The 22,309-nt window shown below is 38.0% G+C and overlaps 1 protein-coding gene across 6 annotated transcripts; it reads right to left on the reverse strand.

The window, feature by feature from the left end:
* Window positions 1-5,797: 5,797 nt before the first annotated feature.
* Window positions 5,798-10,631, reverse strand: LOC104244018 (auxin response factor 18-like). 6 transcript variants are annotated; one of them, XM_009799314.2, is made up of 5 exons: window positions 10,385-10,631; window positions 8,243-9,401; window positions 6,518-7,395; window positions 6,301-6,363; window positions 5,798-6,130 (listed from the first exon to the last, which is right to left on the reverse strand). In XM_009799314.2, exons 2-5 carry the CDS (start codon window positions 9,308-9,310, stop codon window positions 6,049-6,051), a joined length of 2,091 nt encoding a protein of 696 aa, XP_009797616.1. In that variant the 5' UTR covers window positions 9,311-9,401; window positions 10,385-10,631; the 3' UTR covers window positions 5,798-6,048. The 6 variants fall into 6 exon arrangements, with proteins under 6 accessions (XP_009797616.1, XP_009797618.1, XP_009797615.1 ...); XM_009799316.2 differs by having other exon boundaries at window positions 10,357-10,587; XM_009799313.2 differs by having other exon boundaries at window positions 10,276-10,587.
* Window positions 10,632-22,309: the final 11,678 nt, after the last annotated feature.

A 22,309-nucleotide genomic window follows, 5' to 3' on the forward strand; every position in this document is an offset into this window, starting at 1 on the left:
ACTTGGGTACAAACTTGCCCCACTTCCTGACTTCTTGCTTGTCATTCACTTTGCGAGTTTCATAGATGGGTAGCCTTTCATTTCCAGTGGAAGCCATGCTCAATTCCATGTCACGGGCACGAGTTGCAAGTTATTCAAATGTGCTAGGCTTGATACCTTGCAAGATGTAGCGCAATCCCCAATGCATGTCGTGGATGCACATCTCTATGCCTAAAGCTTCACTAAGCCTGTCTTTGCAGTTGAGGCTTGCATTCCTCTAACGATTGATAAAGTCGATAACTGGTTCCCCCTTTCGTTGACGAGTATTTGTAAGCTCTATCATACTCACTGTGCTATAAAAGTGATTGAGAAACTCTTGCTCTAGTTGATCCCAACTGTCAATAGATCCATCCTCGAGGTCCGTGTACCAGTCAAAAGCATTTCCTTTTAGCGAGCGAACAAACTGCTTGATGAGGTAATCTCCATAAGTCCCAACATTATTGCACATCTCAACGAAGTGCGCAATATGTTGCTTTGGGTTACCTTTACCATCAAACTGTTGAAACTTCGGAGGTTGATAGCCAGCAGGCATCTTCAACATATCGACCCTTGCAGTGTACGGCTTTGCATATGTAAGGGAGGATTTGGAAGCAACTTCATATTTGTTCTTAATGGTTCCTTCTATGAACTTCTTCAGTTGATCGATTGGAATCATCCCTTCAGATGAGACAGGGATAGCCTTAGTGGATGTTGCTTGTCTTGGGGGAGAGTCACTCTCTAGAACTTCTGGGAGCTTGCCGGGTGCATGGGTAGATTCTTCTTCCATCAAGATTCTCACCCTGTCTGTTAGCTTGTCAATTCTAGCCTCTTGATTTTGCATGCATTTGGTCAAGCCAGCGATTGCTTCCGTCAAATTTGCCAACTGCTCCTCCATAGATGAAGTGTTTGTCACCATGGCTTGCATGATTGTCGTCGATGACGGAGAGTAGCATGGATTTTCACACAGATTGATCCTTGACTGGCTCACGCTATGTGGTGTAAGTGGGGAGGATCCATCGCTTGAAGCATCATCATCTTCCTGCATAGCAGAGTGCTTGGAGCCGGAGAGGCCAAGCAGAGCAAGAGTTTTCTTGATCTTTTCAGCAACATCGCTTCCTCCTTCAGATGCATTTGTAGAAGATCTTGCTCCTTTTAAGGATGAAGATCCGAAAACAGGGGTTGATGCGGACGACACTTGGGGTGCTTGTTATCCTAAAGAGCTTACTTTGCTCCTCGTAACTGGTCCGAAGCTTCCAAAGGTGACATCGAGGATGTTTTCCACATCAGCATAGAACCTGGAGTTAGCAGCCTCGGTGGATGTTGATTTGGAGTTGATTTTCTTCGAAGCCATTTCAATTTTCTTGAACTTTGGTGATTGAAAAGTTGAGATGAGAGGTAGAGATTGTCCCACCGGGCGTGCCAGAATTTGTAGACAATAAATTTGTGTTGAGAAAATAAAATCAATACCGAAAAATATTGCAACAATCGTAGTATTTTATTTCAAATATTTGAGTGTACAATCTCTATGAATCCTCTAATTCTTCTTTTCAATAGTAAATAAATTCAAGGGCCTTTGAGCTTGATCTTGAATATGTATTTGTTGCCACAAACGATGATCTTGTTCTTAAACTTGAACTTGACCTTGATTTGTTCTTTATTCTTGAACTTGAACTTGATTTCTTGAACTTGAACTTGAAGCTTGACACTTGTGGAGAAATTTGCAGTGTTTGATCCACGAGCTCTTTCTTGCTTCTTGTTATAACTTCTGGTGTCTTTTCTGAGTTATGAAGACCCCTATTTATAGTTGTGGAAGGGAAGAGTTGTGATAAGAACAAAATCTTTTCGACCAATCAAATTGAAGTATGACATGACTGCATTTGATTGGCCAGAACATGTCACTTGCACACGTGACACGATTTCATTGGCCTTTTAGCGCGACTGGACATGCCTTGTCATTTTGACACGTGGCATGGTCCTATTGGCTCTTCCGCTTGACTTGGCGCGTCACATCATTTGACATGTGGCACCAACTGGGCCTCTAGGAAGATGACATCTTGGGCTTAATGAAGTGGGCTCATCACTTTAGCCCAATTAAATAGGCTAGCCCAATGGATTAAGACTTATTTATTTAATCCATATATATTGGACTTATATAATTAATTCAATTATATTAGCGCAATAATATTTATTTGGACTAGCATATTTAAAATATAGTCCAAATTATTTATGAATTTAAATTGAATAAATTTTACATGCCTACAGATACAACTGTTTTATTAAGATTATTAAATTTCTTTTTTAAAGAACGTGAAAATATTGTAGAACTCGGAGAATATGAAACCGAATGAACTATTCAACTATTGGAAAAAATATTCACTACTTGAATTATTCCTAGTAAATAAAAAAAAACGAAAGAAAAAAGAGTTGGGGTTGCTGAATTACCATTTACCAGTTACTACGGTAAAAGTGCAGGAGTCTAATCACGCTTCAGGTGTCGGCGGAAAGAGTAAATCTCGAGATTTCAGTTTCTCGGGGAGAAATTGATATTTGCCAAATTTTAGCGGCTTTTGAGCAAACACGAGAACTAAATAGGAGCCATACACGTGGCCCTAGTCCCATACGTGTTTAGTTTAAAAGATAGGAAAATAATATAAAAAGGTAATTAGTAGGACCCGCCGCATGATTTCATCCACGCCTGCCATGTCAGCATATCTATGTCGTTTTTTGATGGGTAAGAGAACGACAAAGAAAAGAGGACTTTATCTTTATTGTCAAAACGACACCTCCTAAGTCCTATCAACTATTTATGTAATTTTTCCTGCTATGATTACTACAAATAATTCAATCTAGAAATACCCTTATTTGCGTTACGTAACTTTTTTTTATATTCCTCGGATAATGATGAATTTAGAAATTTTTTTAAGGATATTAAAACGTAAAGAAGTAAAAAAAATTATGACAAAGAATGTTCAATATATAATATGTATATCTAAAATTTGATACTTTATCTATATATGCAATATAATTTTCCGGCAAAGAGTAGTCAATTGACCATCCTTGCTAAACTGTAGCTTTGCCCCTACGCACTAGGTGTACAAATCCTTACTAGAGCCTCGGAGAATTTAAATTTGTGACATGTAAAGCCTATTAAGAGTGAAAGTACTCATTATTAGGCTTCAAGGCTAAAACTCGAGGGCCAAAATTTTTAATTGAAGGTTCCTACCCATCTCACCATAACTATTGGTACTGCTTTATATAACTTTTGATTGGGTTAAGAAATGAACCTCAATTGTTGGTTGTAACTAATCGACTAAGGGATATTATCAGTAAATTAAGCTTTAAAATATTAATTTTCTTGTATTAACCTGTTATATTTTCTCTCTTTGGTTTTTTTCATGAGTACTCGAGTCTCAAATTCTATTTGCGAGACAAGAGAAGAAAAAACAGTTCATGTACTTCAATTATTTATCTTTTGAAAGGTAAAGTAGGACCTTTAATTGAAAAAAGTAACAAATCCGGTGGTGTTAAAAAAAAAAAAAAAAAAAAAAAGGAACAGTTACTGGTATTTTTCTTTTTGTTGCTGGAATTCTTTTAAAAAGTAGTGTAGCATTTGCTATCTAAGCGGTTTGAACTGTTTCATTTGTTTCAAATGTGAATTCATTGTCTATATTGTTCATAACTTGGCTAAGCTTCAATTTTTCACTTATTTATTTTTTATTGCTATCCCTAGAAATCCATTAAGTAAACCTGAAATACAAGAGTTATTATTGTGTTACAATATAATCCCCAAATTCCATTTTATTTTATTAGAATTTACCTATATGAGCGGGAAAAAAAATTGGTTGGTTCTGAAATTCTAATACTCTAGAAAGTGATTTGAATAATATAAGTTATAGTGATCTAAAACTAATGAATGGGGTTAATAGGATCTTATGAAAACCAAGAAAACAATTTAAAAAATGAATATTAAACAAAATCTTCCTTGATCCCCATGTACATGAAGCAAAAGTCCGTAGACACATCGGCGCAGTTGGAACTGAAAACAAACACTTGGGATGAACAAAGTCTTCTTTTTTTCCTAATATTTGACCCCAAATTTGTCGTTAATTAATTTCCGTAACTAGGTATTCCCTAATGGACTATTCATATGTGCAATAAGGTCAAGCTAATATAAAGTTTTCTCATAAAAGACCTTTGGTAGATTTAAAAACATGCACTTAATTAAGGACTGTATGTAGAAGTGGAATCAAGATTTGAATTTAATGGGTTCAATTCAAAAATTCTTTCAAAATATAAGTTTAAAATTTAATGTTCAATATTACTTTTTGAAAATTTTGACATATATGGTTTATAATTTATGTTGAAAATGATTGGTTCAAATGATCCTCCTCCTAATAATGTAGGTCCGCCTCGGAATGCAGGTTGGCTTTGTAGTTCAATACCACAAATTACCTGTTATTAACTTGAACATGTCATGCATTTCATTTGGTCACATTACTAGGCTAATGTTCATTTGATTTGTTTAGAAACAAGTCAATCGTGTGCCGTGCTGAGCACAGACCATTATTGTTCCACTTGTTGGGATTAGCTGAGATTGTTGAAATTATTATGTTAACGTGATGCACTAATTATATAACGTTGAATTATTAAGTCTGCATTGCTAAACACACTTTCAAATAGATTAATAAATACTACCAAAGTGCTTGTAGTCAATTAAACCATTAATGAGAGTTTAGACATATTGGAGAGAGCTTAAATGAGACTCACCCATCAATACGGCGATGCCATTGGAACCTCCACGTGAAAAGGACTTCCCCCCCCCCCCTCACCCCACAGGGGGGTTGGGTGGGTGGGGTCTGATTAAATTAAAGTAGAAATTAATCACATCAATTTCAAGAAAAACCTAACCTTAATTGGGTTGGCAAGCAATGCTTAAACTGTTATTTTACACTTAAAACAAAACCACAGCATGTGTCATTTATTTTTGTTTGTTCTTTTTCGGTATTAATTTCGTTCCAAACATAAGCAGAAATACGAAGTTGAAGTTAGTTAACTTGCCAACCATAAAGTCCTTTCATACCAAAATAACAAAAACAAAGGAACAAATTTCACATAAGTAAAATTGCCAAAAGCATTTAAAGGAGCGGAAAGTAGGTCAAAAATGAATGTTCCTTTCGCCAATAAGTGCTTGCTTCATTCGTATCTTTCGACCATTCATTTTATTTCCATGTCGGATAAGAGATAGGCCATCAAAACATAGGCGAAGCCAGGATTTGAAGGTTATGGATTTGGAGTTTTAATCCTTTTAAATTACTGAATTCTAAATTAATAATTAATACATTTCAATAAATTCATAAGACAAATACATGATTTGGATCAAAGCTACTGAGTTCGATCGAACTCGTAGCTGATGGGCTAACTTTGCTCCTGCATCAAAATAGAGTTAGTGTGACAATACTATGGGCAATAGATTAGAAAGTTAATATTACAAAAGCTGTGTTCCCTAATTGAAAGAGGACATTTAAATGTTGATCTTTCAAGAAAAGATTTTTCCCATTTGAAATTGTTATTGCTTTATTTCAAGAATTGCATACCTTTGCGTAAACTTTTAAATGAGATAATCACACAATTCAACATGATATAAAAACACGCAGAGATAGTGAGTTAGCCTCACCACTATCTATTATCAAAAGAATTTTAACGCACCTGATTCACGAAAAAGAATCAAGCTCACAGTGCGTCCATATCCATGTCAAAAACACACATGCACCAGCGCACATATGAATATTCACGTCTTTAAGATTAATAAAGCCAACAAATACAACAGCACTACACATCTACCAAGATGTCGCAGTAGAACTGTTACAGTAAGCTCTTAGCACACTGACCGTTTCCAACATAAAGAACTCAAATATCCATACAGAAACAAACATAATATTCCACTAATAGTATCTCCTTAGCACTACAAAATGAAGCAGTGGATGTGAAAAAGCAAAGGTACTTATTCACATAGGCTAACAAATGCCGACTCTATGCAAAGATGCTAAGTGGTCCTGCTCGGTTTGAAGAATCTAGACCACGTTCAGCAGTTGCGAGACCAGTGATCCATTTCCTGAAATACAAGATTGCAAGTCATTAATCACGAAGTGGCAAATACATAAAAGAGTTCCCTGCGAAACCTGCATTTGGAAGGTTGTAAAATCATACTTTTCAGCCTTAAGGATAATAAGTTTAATACAATGAGGAAGTTGCATCCAATGGAAGAGCATGATTAACAATTACCTTTCAATGTTGCTGCTTGGGTTCATCAGAATTGTCAATCTTTTAGCAGTCTTAACGAAGTCGCTACAAAACATGTCCAATAAAAAGGTTCATTAAAATGCAAATAACTAATTTTTTTGTGTGCCTGCAAAATATATACTCACAACTGCTTTCACAGTAAAAATCATCGAAATTAATTAATTATCAGAAGTAGAGGGTACTGAAAACAACAAGGCACCTGAATGGTTCTTCTCCAGTGTGTTTAACAGCACCTGTTGCATTGTGATAGAGCACACATGTCAGCATATCTGATCTTTCTAGTCCAAACAAGTTTCCAAGTCTTCTGTACAGTTCTTCATATGATCCCAGAACTGACAGATCAAGTGAAAGGCCTACATCCTCTGACTCAAGGAATACTTTGCACTGACCAGTATCAGCACCAAGTCCAGCTGCATGATGACCTCGATTCCAAAGATATGTAGCACTTGATACACTGTCCTGAAGACCTTTCTGCTCAAAAGCAAATCTTTCATTTCTCATTTCTATCCTGCCTAAGTCCCTTCCTGTTTGGACTTCTTGAGCATTGGCAGAGCAACGATTAGAAATTTGCTGCTCAGTCAGAATTGGCTGACCAAAGAGTAAGAATCGAGGTGTATTCACACTATCAGTTTTCTCCGACATCTGACTAGAAGTACTCATGGTAAGCAAGCAAGATATGTTGTCATTTCTGTCATTTTGGCCCTTCTTGATGCAATTAGTAAGTTTGGAGTTAGCTGCAACTCGCTGGAAACTGGGTGGTAGGAGTCCCGATTGCACTTTGTTGCTAAGGTGCAGATCCAATAAAGGTACTCCAAATTGAGCATGCCTGGCTCTCTGTATGCCTGCAGTGATGTTGTCAGATAGACAACAAAAAGGACTGCTGGACCTGAGGGGGTTGCCTGAAAAAGATGGTAACGGAAATTGGCCGTCAAGTAAGAAATCTGGTGGTAGACGCAACTTTTTTCTTGGTGGTGAGAAGGGCGAGAGGTGAATGACTGGCATATTTGAGACCAGTTCGACAAGCCATGGGCTGACATGTTTTACATTTTGCAGTAAATCAGGTTCATCCCATGTCACCTGCAGCACATCACGGAAACAGTTAAGCAGCTTAAACTAAAAGTAAAAGCGCACTCACAACTGCATATTGCATTTTAAAATCTGAGGATATCAAAGTGGCTGTAAGGCAATGCAATGAAAGAAATCATCAATAATGCATAGATAGAGTTTCTCCTACATTAATATCATCTAAAAGTATCCAAAACATGAAAAATGAAACAGCAGATCTTCATTGCACTAAGCTGATCAAAAGTAATACCCCATAAGCTACCCAGAATATGAGATAAATCCAGAATGTACTGAGACATTGTAATCTCAATTAATCAATCAACTACCTTTTATGACTTGCTTCAACCGTGAAAAAGTCTAAGAGTTGAACAGCCAGTAATGTAAGAATGACATCTCACAACACCTTAGAACTATGGAAATTGCAAGAAAGGCCAAAGAACATTGGAGAACTATTGACTCGCTATATGATATCAATATTCATACAAATAAATGCTTCGCAGAATTGGTATAAAAGAAAAAAGTAATACTCCATAAGCTAACATGAAATAAATGCTAAACATACTGAGATATTGTAATCTCAGTCAATCAATTAACTACATACTGTGGCTTGCTTAGAACCTTGAAAAGTCCTAAGAATGTTGACCAGTGCCACTACAGTTCAGCAATGCTAAAATGACATATCACAACTTAGAAGTATGGACAATAGGGAAAAAGAGTATTGAAGGACTATTGACTCGCTATATGATATTCACCTATCAGCCAAAGAGCCGATGGCCAAGAATATCAGAATAACGGCATTGTAATTGACATTAATTAGCAACAACACAGAATTTGGTCCCACTAAGAGTAGCTGCATTACCTGAAGAAGCCGCCAAGGTGAATTGGGCCAGTGGATGGGATCAGCAACTTGAATGGAGGATATAGTTCCCATGAACCAGCTGATTCGAGAAGAATCCTCAGTTTCAAAAGCCATTTTAAACCTCATCCCTGAGCACCAGTGAATCCTCACGGCAGTATTCACGGAAGACGCCCTAACACAAAATTCTGGAGTGCTTGCACGGGGATAATATACAACTTCAAAAGGCTGCCCACTAGGAGCAAGATATGCAGCTTCAATAACTGATTCAGGCCTCACCCTTCCCTTTCCCTTGAAGCTCCCCCCAGAAGAATTAAGGCTTCCGTTCTTGTTCATGTCTTCCCTAAAAAACGCAGAAAATCCACTATAGTTTCCAGAAGCAGAGTTCCATCCAGATGGGGTTTCTGGCCCACCAATACCACCCCTTTTTGCCCTACGAATTCCCACACAAAGTTCACCATTTTCTGCCCTCAAAAACACAATGGAATCCCCTGCAACCAGCTTCTTCTGATTCACAAAATTACTCCAACCAGTTGTTAACAAATGCCTCCTCGGAGTCCCTCTATAAATGTGCCTAAACTTCCAAGTTTCACCATGAACATCTTTGGCAATCACAGTCTGCACAGGCGGGTCAGCGGTGTAATCCAACCTAGGAAATATAGTCTCTGCACAGTACCTAGGCACTGAGAATCCACCCCCATTATTCGCATCCGATTGAGTCAATGTCTTGGCAAATGAAGTAGGCTTGTCATTTGTTCCTGTCTCATTACTACCCCCCAAAATGTTATCATCATCAAAGTCATTCCCCTTGTTCCCAACCGGGACAAGCCTAATCCTAGCATAAACCTCGTCCGTTTCAGGGTCCGCTAAGAACTTCACAGCAGCTACCCTACAGAGAATCAGAGCAGGAGTTCTCGGTAGCGTCGAGAAATCCACATTTACAAGAGTATGCTCAGCATGCCCTTGTGGAAAATAGTAGACCTTGGAGTTGACCGGAGGGATTTGCACCATTCCTCCGGCACAAGCGTGCCATAGCTGCGAGTCCACACATTTCTCCATAACCTCCTTCATTTGCCTTATCCAGTACACTTCTTTTTTCCTTTCTTTTGTTATGCTTTATTTGAAAACAGCTAACAAGAGCAATTCTGGATAACCTTAAATGCTGCGTACCACAAAATAAACAAATTTCAGTAATAAATTCGAGTAAAACATACATAATTGAGAAAACAAGTACAGATATAATTTCAACAACAAATTCAAGTAAAAGATTAAAAAAAAAAAAAGAGAGAGAGAGATTATAAATACAGATACCAGTAATTTCAACGACAAATTCAAGTATCAGGTCCAAAACAGAGAAGAAAATACAGAAACCGGCAGATCTCGAAAGAGTTCAAGTAAAAGGTCCAAAAAAGAGATAAAATATAGAAACCAGTAATAAATTTCAACAACAAATCCTAATAATAAAAGGTACAAAAAAGAGAAAATTAATACAGAAACCAGTACTACAGTTAATAAATAACATATGCAGTGATTCAGAGTACGAACGCAAAAATACATTTACGCGCAATAAAAAAAAGGATCTGCTGAAACACCCATGAGTACGAGACAAATTAAAGCCGATAAAAAATTAAGCCTCAAAAACTGTAAAAGAAATTATGACTCTGCTACGGCTTCATTAATTCTATCCACTTCAATCAAATCCTAAACAAAACGCGTAGTTTCTGATTGTCTTCTTTCTATTTATATCAATATACTCATACAAAGAAATGCTTCGTAAAATCGGCAAACAAAAGAAAATTAAAAAAGCTTTGGATTACAGGCTTTCCAGCTTCAAATCTCTTATGCATTTACACCTCCACTGTAAAAAAAACGTAATCAATCAATTTTCAGTGAAGAGAGAGAGTACTCTGTGTGTGTTTGTGTGTGTGTTATTTGCGTGTCTGTGCGTACAATCTACAGCATAAATGCATGCGTGAATGTCAATGTCCGTACAGTTTCTTCCAAATCGGATCGATAACCAAAACGACAAGACTCACGACAAACGACACCGAACCATTGGATCGTAGCGAGTAGATGACGTAAACGACATCGTTTATGAGATCAGGAATGTAACTCGCCGGAGTTATAGTCAACGGAGAAACCTACTTCATCATCTCCGCCGCCGCCGCCGTTTTCCTCCGCAACAAGAGAAGAGAAGTGCGAATATTATGCTGCTACGCCTACTACACTACTGCTACTAAGTATGGCAAGCACAGTTGAGAAATGAGGATAAACGACATCGTTTCGAGATGATCAATTTTATATTACGAATTTTGTTACATGTATTTTGTAGTTGTCTTTTTTTGTTCCCTTTGCTCAGATCTGAACCAATAATCTGAAGATAAGAACAGACAAAGTGTTGTGATTAAATTAATTAAGGTTGATTAAAATATTAATTAACTTGGTGGTTGATAAGATATCGTCTCGCGAGGGAAGAGACGTTAAGAAAAACGCGAGAAATAAGGGGCACAGTCTTTTTACTGGGAGTGTACTTCTGAACATAACAGTTACTACTGTATATTGACTTTGATATAATTAACCCTAGTTAAAAAAATAATAGCAAAAGTCAGAAAATTACAGTTTTTCACTTTGTCAGTACAAACCGTAGTTAGCTAGGTAGCTAGGCTTAGGGCGACGGTTTCGTGCTCCCACGATTCTGAAGTACTCCCCCGTCCCTAATTGTTACCTAAAAATAATTATCTCAAACTATTTATTATTTTAAAAGTTAAAGATAAAATTAATTATTTTTATTTTATTTTATCCTTAACAATAAATATCTTTGAAGATAGAGATGATACATAAATAAAATAAATATTCAATAAAGATATATTATATCTGAAAATAAAAATAAGGATAAAATAGTAAAAAATCCCTTCTAATTAATACGGAGTATTTCTTAAGAGTAATGTAGAAGAGAAATATGACAGATAATTTTAGCCGGAGAGAGTAATAATATTTGTGTTACAACCCATATTCACGTATGTTAGCTCATGCCATAAGGTAGTCGACGTAAATCCATGAAGAGATTATCTTTAAGATGATAAGAAGTTAATCCTATTGGTCTTAAATTATACAAAGGTGTATAAGGGTGGTTAACAAGTATTAGAAGTTAAACGAATCAAGGATGTCGTCAGTCGTATTTTCGGGTAAACCTAGAGGTGCTTAATACACTCAAGCGGTAGTGTTTTAAGGTATTTGAATCATATAATATTTGTATCATAAGTCTTGAAGTCAAACGAGTTATGAGACAAAAGTCGACAAAAGTTGTCACAACTTAGGTTCATAATCTTACTTAAACATTAGGTCAAATGTTACTAAGCTTTTCTCCCAATTTACTTAGAATTATGGGGTGATCTACCCAACAAATTGAAAATCTATGAGTCTAGTTTCCAACACATTAAACCGTTTGTCGATACGATCTCGGAGTAGAGAGATATTCGCGTTTTCGCGAGACTGCGCCAAGCACCTCTTTATGGGGCCCACTTAGGCGGTTTAAGACATATATATATATATATATATATATATATATATATATATATATATATATATATATATATATGCCTCCAACCCGTTTTAAGTCAACTTTTTCACTAAATACAGACCTTAGAACCCTAGAAACACCATCTCAAGGTTCTCTCAAGATTCAAGACCCAAACAAAGGGCAAACAACACAAATCAAGTGTCGGAAATCCCGCGGCGCTAGTAAGTTTCTTGTTCTTCTTGTTGTTGCTTATTTTTGTGTTGTTCCAGCTCGTGTGGGAGGTTGTTTTAAGGGGTTTATGTTCTGCAAAGACTCCCTCAAGATCTTAATATCAACCCTAGCTGATTTCAAGCCTTCTAAAGTGATTCTAGTGCCGAAAAACGCTAATTGATTGCTAGTTTCGCTTCCTTGTTGTTGTGGCAGCATTGAAGGGATATTTCATGGACAATTAAGGTCAAATTGGAGGTTTTCTTTCTATTTAAAGGTAAGGAACCTCTTACTCTACATGTATTTAAGATTATCCAAGTTGCGGCTAAGTTATTAAAGCTAGAACTTGTGAAATATATATCGAAAGGTTTGGTAGTAATGTTATCGGTTGGTGGACTGTTTTGGGAGGCTCAATATGATTAACATTGATGTTGTTTGGGTTGTTTGGTGATTGTTTTCACTTGTGGGATGTCATATAAATAGGGGAGGTGTTGTCCGTTTTATCGCAAAATAGGTTGTGGTCGATACATAGTAGTTACGACGCTTAAACATTAACGATAGTGTCATTTCTCCTATTGTGGACTAAGGAATCGTGAAATTTGCATTGCTTGAGGTTGGGCAGTATATACAAGGTATGTAAGGCTAACCCTTTCCTTCTTTTGCACGACTCCGATTGTACATAATGTAATGAATGAGCTTCCAAAGATACTCTACTCTTAGAAGCTAGAGTACTTACATTGTTTCCCCTCTTATGGAACGATTGATGCTGATGTTGCTTCTCTTATTCTTATGTTATCAATGTTGTTGGTACTTCCTGATTCTTATAAGGTTCATAGTGAAGAGTTAGTCCTAATAATGTGTACAGAGGATACCGACCTTACGTCACTCCGAAAGGTTTAGAACATGATTCCATGAGTCGAGCATGCATTATATATATGCATCTATTTTACTCTACCGAGTTACGCTATAGTCGGCCGGGTACGACACCTATTGTGCAACCATTGATAGTTGGGTTTTACTGAGCTCCACATGGCCGGGTACGATTCTACCAAGCCTTATGATGGTCGGGTATGTTTTTCCCGAGCCTATTATGGTCGGGTACGATATGATGATGATGATGATGCCCACATAGGCGTATGTTTTAAAAGTTTATGTATACACACACACACACACACACATATATATATATACAAATGTATCATGCATTTCATGTCAGTAGCCCTCAGAGGTACCTAGATGTTACAGGTTGCATATTCTCTATCCCTGCTTACATTACTGTTTGTACTTATGGTTCCCTGCCTTACATACTCAGTACTTTATTCGTAATGACGTCCTTTTATTTGTGGACGTTGCATGTCATGCTGCAGGTCCTGATAGACAGGCAGGCGCAGCTCCCCCACCACAGTAAGCTGTCCAGTTCAGCGGTGATTGGCGAGATCCCTTCTTTGGACTTGCCGTGGTCTTGGTATGCATTTTTGTTATAAACATTATGGGTATGTCGGGGCCCTGTTCCGGCTATGTTACAGCACTTATATTCCTTTAGAGGCTCATAGACAGGTGTCGACTCATGTATAGTTGGGTATGCCTTGTCGACTAAATTTTTGTTGTATAGTCTTTCATGGCAGCATGGTAGCTCGTACCTTATATATAGTTTCTTGATTGTCTGGTCATCCCATGTTATGTATATTCATGCCATCATATTTTATTGTTGGTTTTCCATGATCCATGTCTACCATTTATATTGATCTCATCAGCCCTAAAAAATAATAAATAAGGTTAGATAAAATGTACGTTGGTGCTCGGCAAGTATGGTTGAATGCTAGTCATGGCCCTGCAGTTTGGGTCGTGACAAACTTGGTATCAGAGCAAGTGTGTCCTAGGGTTTGTCTATGAGCCGTGTCTAGTAGAGTCTTGATTATGAATGTGTAGTGCGCCATATTTATAATCAAGAGGTTACATGACATCTAGGGTTGTTACCTTCTTCCTGAATCTAGATCGTGCGTAGAGTTGAGTCGTAAGTGTTAGTCTCTAATATTCACCTTGTTTTTTTTAGTGATGCCTTCGACTAGGAAGCAAACGATTAGTAGACAGCTTGATACAGCAACGGGAGAGGGTACCAGTCAGGTGCCCCAAGCCAGAGCAGGCCAAAGTGAGGCTTAGAGTGAGATGCCCTCTTATACCTCATCTACTCCGTCTCATCCAGAGGATATTAGAAGGCACCCAGCACCTCTAGTTCCTCTATCTGGCACTACAGACCAAGATATGCGGAGTGCTTTGCAGTTGTTGACTAGCTTGGTAGCTGCTCAGGCTCAGAGACAGAATATAGGTGTTGCTGATAAACCAGTTAGTACGAGAGTTCGTGATTTTATTAATTTAGACCCTCCAATGTTTACTGGATCAGACCCCAAGGAGGACCCGCAAACTTTTATTGACCAGGTTCATCGTACACTGCGGGTTATGCATGCTAGTGATACAGAGGCAGTAGAGTTGGCTTTTTATCGGTTACAGAATTTAACGGTTTTTGGTATGATAGTTGAGAGAGATTCAGGGTTCCGAACGCTCCTCCAGCTATGTGGAAGGAATTTTCTGAGGCCTCTCTTTGTCACTACTTGCCAGTTGAGATACGACGAGCTAGAGCTGATAAGTTCTTGAACCTTCGACAAGGTAATATGAGTGTGCAAGAGTATAGTATATAGTTTGATTCTTTAGCAAGGTATGCTCCCCGTATGGTGGCCAAGATGAGTGATCGGGTGCATCTGTTTGTGAACGAGTTGGGACCACATCTGATAAATGAGTGCATGACAGCCTCCTTGGTGGAGGGCATGGATATTTCCCGTATTCAGGCTTATGCCCAGACCCTAGAGGATCGTAAGCACCAGCATAGGGCAGATAGAGAGCAGGATAGGGGCAAGCATAAGAGGGCAAGATTTGCAGGGTATTCTGATGACTTCAGAGGCAGCGTCATGCCCCAGTCTTCGAGGAGTTCGGCGCCTCTTGTAGCTAATGCTCCTCCACAGTTTCAGAGGCCTCGATATGATCCTATTCTGGTCCAGGTCAGATTTCAAGGGCATCAAGCTCGCAACATCACAGGGATATTAGTCAGACGAGACCCCCAACACCACGTTGTGATCAGTGTGGCAAGGCCCACTATGGACTAAGCCATCGAGGTTCTGATGCGTGCTATTCTTGCGGACAGCCTAGCCATATGATGCGGGATTGTCCTAATAGAGGAGGTGGTGGTATGGCTTAGCCGACTGGATCTGTGTCTAGTTCTTCCTTATCAGTTCGACCTCTAGCACAGGGTTTTCAGCAGTTGACAGGTCGTGGTAGAGGTAGAGGTGCAGTGCCGAGTTCGAGTGGTACTCAAAATCGAACCTATGCTCTAGTAGGTCGACAGGATCTCGAGTCATCTCCAGATGTTGTTACAGGTATATTGTATGTGTTTTCTTATGATGTATATGTGCTGATTGATCTGGGATCTACATTATCATATGTTACACCCTTTGTGGCTAATAAGTTTAGCGTTGAACTTGAATTGATAAGTAAACCACTTGCGGTATCTACTCCAATAGAAGATTTTGTGATTGCTAGGAGGGTATATAGAAGTTTCACAGTGATGATTTGTAGTCATCAAACCTCGGCAAATTTATTTGTGTTAGAAATGATTAATTTCGATGTGATAATGGAGATGGACTGGTTGGCCTCATGTTATGCAAATGTTGACTGTCGTACGAAGATGGTTAGGTTTCAGTTTCCTGATGAACCCGTCATTGAATGGAAGGGGAACATTGCTACGCTGAAAGGTAGGTTTATTTCCTATCTTAAGGCAAGGAAGATGATCTCAAAAGGTTATATTTATCATCTCGTTCGCGTTTGGGATGCGGAGGCGAAGCCGCCTACTCTACAATCAATCCCTGTGGTCAATGAATTTCCAGATGTTTTCCCAAATGAACTATCAGGCCTTCCTCCTGAAAGGGAGATTGAGTTTAGCATTGATGTGTTGCCTGACACTCAACCCATATCTATCCCTCTATATATAATGGCCCCGGTAGAGTTGCGAAAGTTGAAGGCGCAGTTGAAGGACTTGCTGGATAAGGGCTTCATTAGGCCTAGCATTTCACCTTGGGGTGCGCCAGTTCAGTTCGTGCGGAAGAAAGACGGGTCGTTAAGGATGTGTATCGATTATCGACAGTTGAATAAGTTTACTATAAAGAACAAGTATCCACTTCCAAGGATTGATGACCTTTTTGACCAACTCCAGGGTGCCAAGTATTTTCCAAGATTGACTTATGTTCAGGGTATCATCAGGTGAGGGTTAAGGAGAAGGATATTCCAAAGACGACCTTCTGGACAAGATATGGGCACTTTGACTTCTTGGTGATGTCGTTCGGGCTAACAAATGCCTCAGCAACTTTTATAGATCTTATGAATACTGTATTCAGGCCATATCTTGATGTGTTCGTGATCGTATTCATTGATGACATTTTGGTGTATTCTCGTTCAGAGGCGGAACATGCGGTCCACTTGCGAATAATATTACAAATGTTTTAGGATCGTAAGTTATATGCTAAGCTCTCCAAATGTAAATTCTGGCTAAACTCAGTAGCATCTTTTGACCATGTGATATCTGACGAGGGTATTAGTGTCGACACTCAGAAGATCGATGCAGTAAAGAATTGGTCGAGACCTACAACACCATCAGAAGTCTGCAGATTCCTAGGGCTAGTAGGATATCATAGGCAGTTTGTAGAAGGGTTTTCCTCTATATCCGCACCATTGACTAAGTTAACACAAAAAGCTACCAAGTTCCAGTGGTCTGACGCTTATGAACGTAGTTTTCAGGAGATGAAGAATCGATTGACATCTGCACCAATGCTTACTCTTCCTGAAAGAACGGAAGGTTATATGGTATATTGTGACGCCTCGAGTATAGGTTTGGGGTGCGTATTGATGCAGCATGGGAAGGTGATTGCTTATGCATCAAGACAATTGAAGAGGCATGAAAAGAATTATCCAACCCATAATTTGGAATTGGTTGCAGTAATATATGCTTTGAAGAAATGGCGGCACTACTTATACGGCGTCCATGTTGACATCTACACAGATCACAAGAGTTTACAATACATCTTCAAGTAGAAAGAGTTAAATTTGAGGCAGCGTAGGTGGCTTGAATTACTGAAAGACTACGACGTCGAGATATTGTATCATCCCGATAAAGCCAATGTTGTGGCAGACGCTCTCAGTCGTAAGTCAATGGGAAGCTTAGTACACATTGAGGCAGGTAGATGGGGGTTGACTAAAGAGCTTCATCAGCTAGCCAATATGAGAATCAGATTGTTAGACTCTGATGACGGAGGTGCTACTGTACATAATACATCAGAATCATCTTTGGTAGCCGAGGTAAAAGCACAACAATATGAAGATCCTATCTTAGTACGATTGAGAGAGAGCATTCAGGAGTTAAAACTACGGCTTTTGAGATCGGAGGAGATGAGGCACTGAGATACCAGGGCCGATTATGTGTGCCTAATGTGGCAGGGTTGCGAGAGAAGATTATGAATGGAATTTCATCAATCCCGATAATCCATCCATCCCAGCTCGACAAAGATGTATCATGATGTCAATGAGCAGTATTGGTGGGATAACATGAAGAAGTCTATTGCAGAATTTGTAGCCCAGTATCCCAATTGTCAACTAGTAAAGATAGAACATCAGAAACTTGGTAGATTGCTTCAGAATATAGAGATTCCGACCTGGAAATGGGAGGTGATTAATATGGACTTCGTTATTGGGTTACCTCGCTCTTATCATAAGTTTTACTCCATTTGGGTGATAGTTGATCGACTTACAAAATGTGCCCATTTCTGCCAGTTAAGATAACTTAAACAGCTGAAGATTATGCGAAGTTGTATATCAAGGAGATTGTTAGGCTTCATGGTGTGCCGGTATCTATTATATCAGATCGAGGAGCTCAATTTACGGCTAACTTTTGGAGGTCTTTTCAGAAGGGTTTCGGCACACAAGTGAATCTCAGCACTGCATTCCATCCGCAGACTGATGGACAGGCTGAACGTACCATTCAGACACTGGAAGATATGCTACGAGCATGTGTTCTAGATTTTAAAGGGAATTGGGATGACCATCTTCCACTCATAGAATTCGCCTACAATAATAGCTACCATTCCAGAATTAAAATGGCCCCATACGAGGCACTATAAGGGAGGAGATGTATATCACCAATTGGATGGTTTGAAGTCGGAGAAATAGAATTATATGGGCCAGATTTGGTTCACCAAGCCATTGAGAAGGTGAAAGTGATACATGAGCGATTGAGGACGGCACAAAGCAGGCAAAAGTCTTATTCCGATGTCCGATGTCATGATCTGGAGTTTGAGGTTGGTGATTGGGTTTTCCTGAGGATCTCACCAATGAAGGGCGTTATTCATTCCGGGAAGAAAGGTAAGCTGAGTCTGCAGTATATCGGGCCGTATAAAATTCTTCAACGAATTGGACAGGTTGCTTATGAGTTAGAATTGACATCCGAATTGGAATTTGTCCACCCGGTATTCCATGTATCTATGTTGAGGAAATGTATTGGAGACCCTTCTCGGGTAGTCCCTATCAAATATGTACAAGTTACATAGGATCTATCATATGAAGAAGTGCTAGTGGCAATATTAGATCGACAAGTACACAAGCTGAGAACAAAAGATGTAGCTTCCGTTAAAGTATTGTGAAGGAATAAGAATATAGAAAAAATGACATAGGAAACTAAATTCAGACCTTAGAACCCTATAAACACCATCTCAAGGTTCTCTCAAGATTCAAGACCCAAACAAAGGGCAAACAACACAAATCAAGTGTCGGAAATCCCGTGGCGCTAGTAAGTTTCATGTTCTTCTTGTTGTTGCTCATTTTTGTGTTGTTCCAGCTCGTGTGGGAGGTTGTTTTAAGGGGTTTATGTTCTGTAAATACTCCTTTAAGTTTTTAATATCAACCCTAGTTTATTTCAAGCCTTCTAAAGTGATTCTAGTACTGAAAAACGCTAATTGATTGCTAGTTTCGCTTCCTTCTTGTTGTGGCAGCATTGGAAGGATATTGCATGGATATTTAAGGTCAAATTGGAGTTGTTCTTTCTGCTTAAAGGTAAGGAACCTCTTCCTTTACATGTATTTAAGATTATCCAAGTTGCGGCTAAGTCATTGAAGCTAGAACTTGTGAAATATATATCGAAAGGCTTGGTAGTAATGTTATCGGTTGGTGGACTATTTTAAGAGGTTCAATATGATTAACATTGATGTTGTTTGGGATGTTTGGTAATTTTTTTCACTTGTGGGATTCATATAAATAGGGGATGTGATGTCTGTTTCATCGTAAAATATGTTATGGTCGGTACATAGTAGTTACGACGCTTAAACGTTAACGATAGTGTCATTTCTCCTATTGTAAACTAAGGAGTCGTGAAATTTGCATAGCTTGAGTTTGGGAAGTATATACAAGGTATGTGAGGCTATCCCCTTTTCTTCTTTTGCACGACTTCGATTGTACATAATGGAATGAACGAGCTTCTAAAGATACTCTACTCTTAGAAGCTAGAAGTATTACATTGTTTCCCCTCTTATGGAACGATTGATGTTGATGTTGCTTCTCTTATTCTTATGTTATCAATGTTGTTGGTACTTCCTGATTCTTATAAGGTTCATAGTGAAAAGTTAGTCCTAATAATGTGTACAGAGGATACCGACCTTACGTCACTCTGAAAGGTTTAGAACATGATTCCATGAGTCGAGCATGCATTATATATATGTATCTATTTTACTTTACCGAGTTGCGCTACAGTCGGCCGGGTATGACACCTATTGTACAACCACTGATCAGTTGGGTTTTACCGAGCTCCACATGGTCGGGTACGATTCTACCGAGCCTTATGATGGCCAGGTACGTTTTTACCGAGCCTATTACAGCCGGGTACGATATGATGATGATGATGCCCACAGAGGCGTATGTTTTAAAAGTTTACACATAGGCGAATGTTTTAAAGGTTTATGTATTTATACATATGTATCATGCATTTCATGTCAGTAGCCCTCAGAGGTACTAAGATGTTACAGGTTGTATATTCTCTATCCTTGCTTACATTACTGATCGTATTTATGGTTCCCTGCCTTACATACTCAGTACTTTATTCGTACTGATGTCCTTTTATTTGTGGACGCTGCATGTCGTGCTGCAGGTCCTGATAGACAGGCAGGCGCAACTCCCCCACCACAGTCCCTTCTTCGGACTTGCCGTGGTCTTGGTATGCATTTTTTGTTATATAGACATTATGGGTATGTCGGGGCCATGTTCCGGCTATGTTGCAGAACTTATGTTCCTTTAGAGGCTCATAGACAGGTGTCGACTCATGTATAGTTTGGTATGCCTTGTAGACTGAATTTTTGTTGTATAGTCTTTCATGGCAGCATGGTAGCTCGTACCTTATATATAGTTTCTTGATTGTCTGGTCATCCCATGTTATGTATGTTCATGCCATCGTATTTTATTGTTGGTTGTCCATGATCCATGTCTACCATTTATATTGATCTCGTCAGCCCTAAAAGATAATAAAGAAGGTTAGATAAAATGTATGTTGGTGCTCGGCAAGTATGGCCAGGTGCTAGTCATGGCCCTCCAGTTTGGGTCGTGACAATTTGATTGCGTACGAAATTCAAAAAATGAGATTTAAAAAAAATATTATCTAAAAAAATTATTTATATTTTTGTAACTATAATTTATCTTATTAATGATGAAATAAAAAAATTAAATTATATTATATATAAATATGAAAGTGTGTTATTTTTTCTAAATATACTAAAAATAAATTATATTGAAATATATAAATTGAGACGATGGGTATTAATTATATCAATTGATGTAAGTAGAGGTGTCTATATAGTTATTCCATTTGAATAAATCTAACATCTTTTATACGCAGAGTCAGATTCAAGATTTAAATTTTGATGGGTTCAATTTTAAGGTTGTTAGTATTGAACCTATTATATTTTAAAATTTATGGGTTTAAATTTACTACTTATTTATTTTAATTTTAATAAAATTTAACACATAAATATGTACTTTCAAAAGTACTGGATTAAGATAAACCTTCTTGCCTCGAATATGCCCCTGTCTGTAAGGTCTGCGTACATATTACCCTCCCCAGACCCCACTTGTGGGATTATACTGGGTCGTTGTTGTTGTTGTTGTTTTGAGTTATTGTTGTTGTTGTTTTGATAAGCAGAACTATATTTTTATTTGACAATAAATACTTATGTTCTCAATATTTAATATTTCTCGAAAGCTTTCCTAATTTTGGGCAAGGATTGTGGTGATATATTTCGGATTTTATTTTTCCTTTGCCACATGAAATGTTTAAATAAAAACGAAAAGCTCAGACCTAACCCGGCCGAATGCTCTGAACTCTGAAGTGGAAACAAGAAATGCGAATCCCAGCGTGACGAGCACGCTCTTGATTATTGCGTGAGAGAATTGAGTATTTAGTAGCTTCTGTTCGTCGCGATCTTCTGACCGTCTAATACGTAATGGTGACAAAAAAGTAATCGCGTTTTTTAGGATCTGTCTTTTCAAATCCACTGTTCTTTTTTCATTTTATTTAATTTGCTTGTTCTCTTTTTCTTTTTTCTCTCATGGCAATTTAAAAAAATTATACTCCCTCTATTTCAATTTATGTAAACTCATTTGACTGGGCACGAAGTTTAAGAAAAGAGAGAAGACTTTTGAACTTGTGGTGTAAAATGAAGCATATGTATTTTGTGTGGTTATAAATCATTGCATAAAGGTAAATTGTTTCCAAATAAGGAAATGAGTCATTCTTTTTGGCACGGACCAAAAAGAAAATAAGTTCACATAAATTGAAACGGAGGGAGTAGTACTTATTTGTACAAAATATTAATTATTCCGTTTCTCCAAATGAAATATCTTATTTTTAAAGGATCTTTACATAAATAATCGATCATATTTATTATTTATTTTTCTTAGTCATACGCATAGTTTATACATTAATTATATATATAATACATAAATTATGCATATATTAGACTTTCACCGATTATTTTTAGTTTAAGAGGTTGAGTGGACACCTATTTAGGTTAATTCTTCTATTTTAACTTAAATGAATTCTTCTAAATTGTGCTCCGAATAGGACATAGCGTAATACATATATACTGTTAGAGGCGGACCTATATAATAGGTAGATGGGTTACCGGCACCCATAAATTCGACAAAAATAATTTCATGTATATATATATATATCTTTAGAAAATAATGATTGTGAACACTCTATATAT

The sequence above is a fragment of the Nicotiana sylvestris genome, chromosome 11 (assembly GCF_000393655.2).
Source record: "Nicotiana sylvestris chromosome 11, ASM39365v2, whole genome shotgun sequence".
Lineage (NCBI taxonomy): Eukaryota > Viridiplantae > Streptophyta > Magnoliopsida > Solanales > Solanaceae > Nicotiana > Nicotiana sylvestris.

What these genes read in the sequence shown, in the direction of transcription:
- LOC104244018 (XM_009799314.2), bottom strand. Translation starts at nt 9,310, where the DNA reads ATGAAGGAGGTTATGGAGAAATGTGTGGACTCGCAGCTATGGCACGCT. An exon ending in ACTGGAGAAGAACCATTCAG is followed by an intron (nt 6,364 to 6,517) that starts GTGCCTTGTTGT and finishes CATGTTTTGTAG; the next exon opens with CGACTTCGTTAAGACTGCTA. An exon ending in CCAAGCAGCAACATTGAAAG is followed by an intron (nt 6,131 to 6,300) that starts GTAATTGTTAAT and finishes CTTGTATTTCAG; the next exon opens with GAAATGGATCACTGGTCTCG.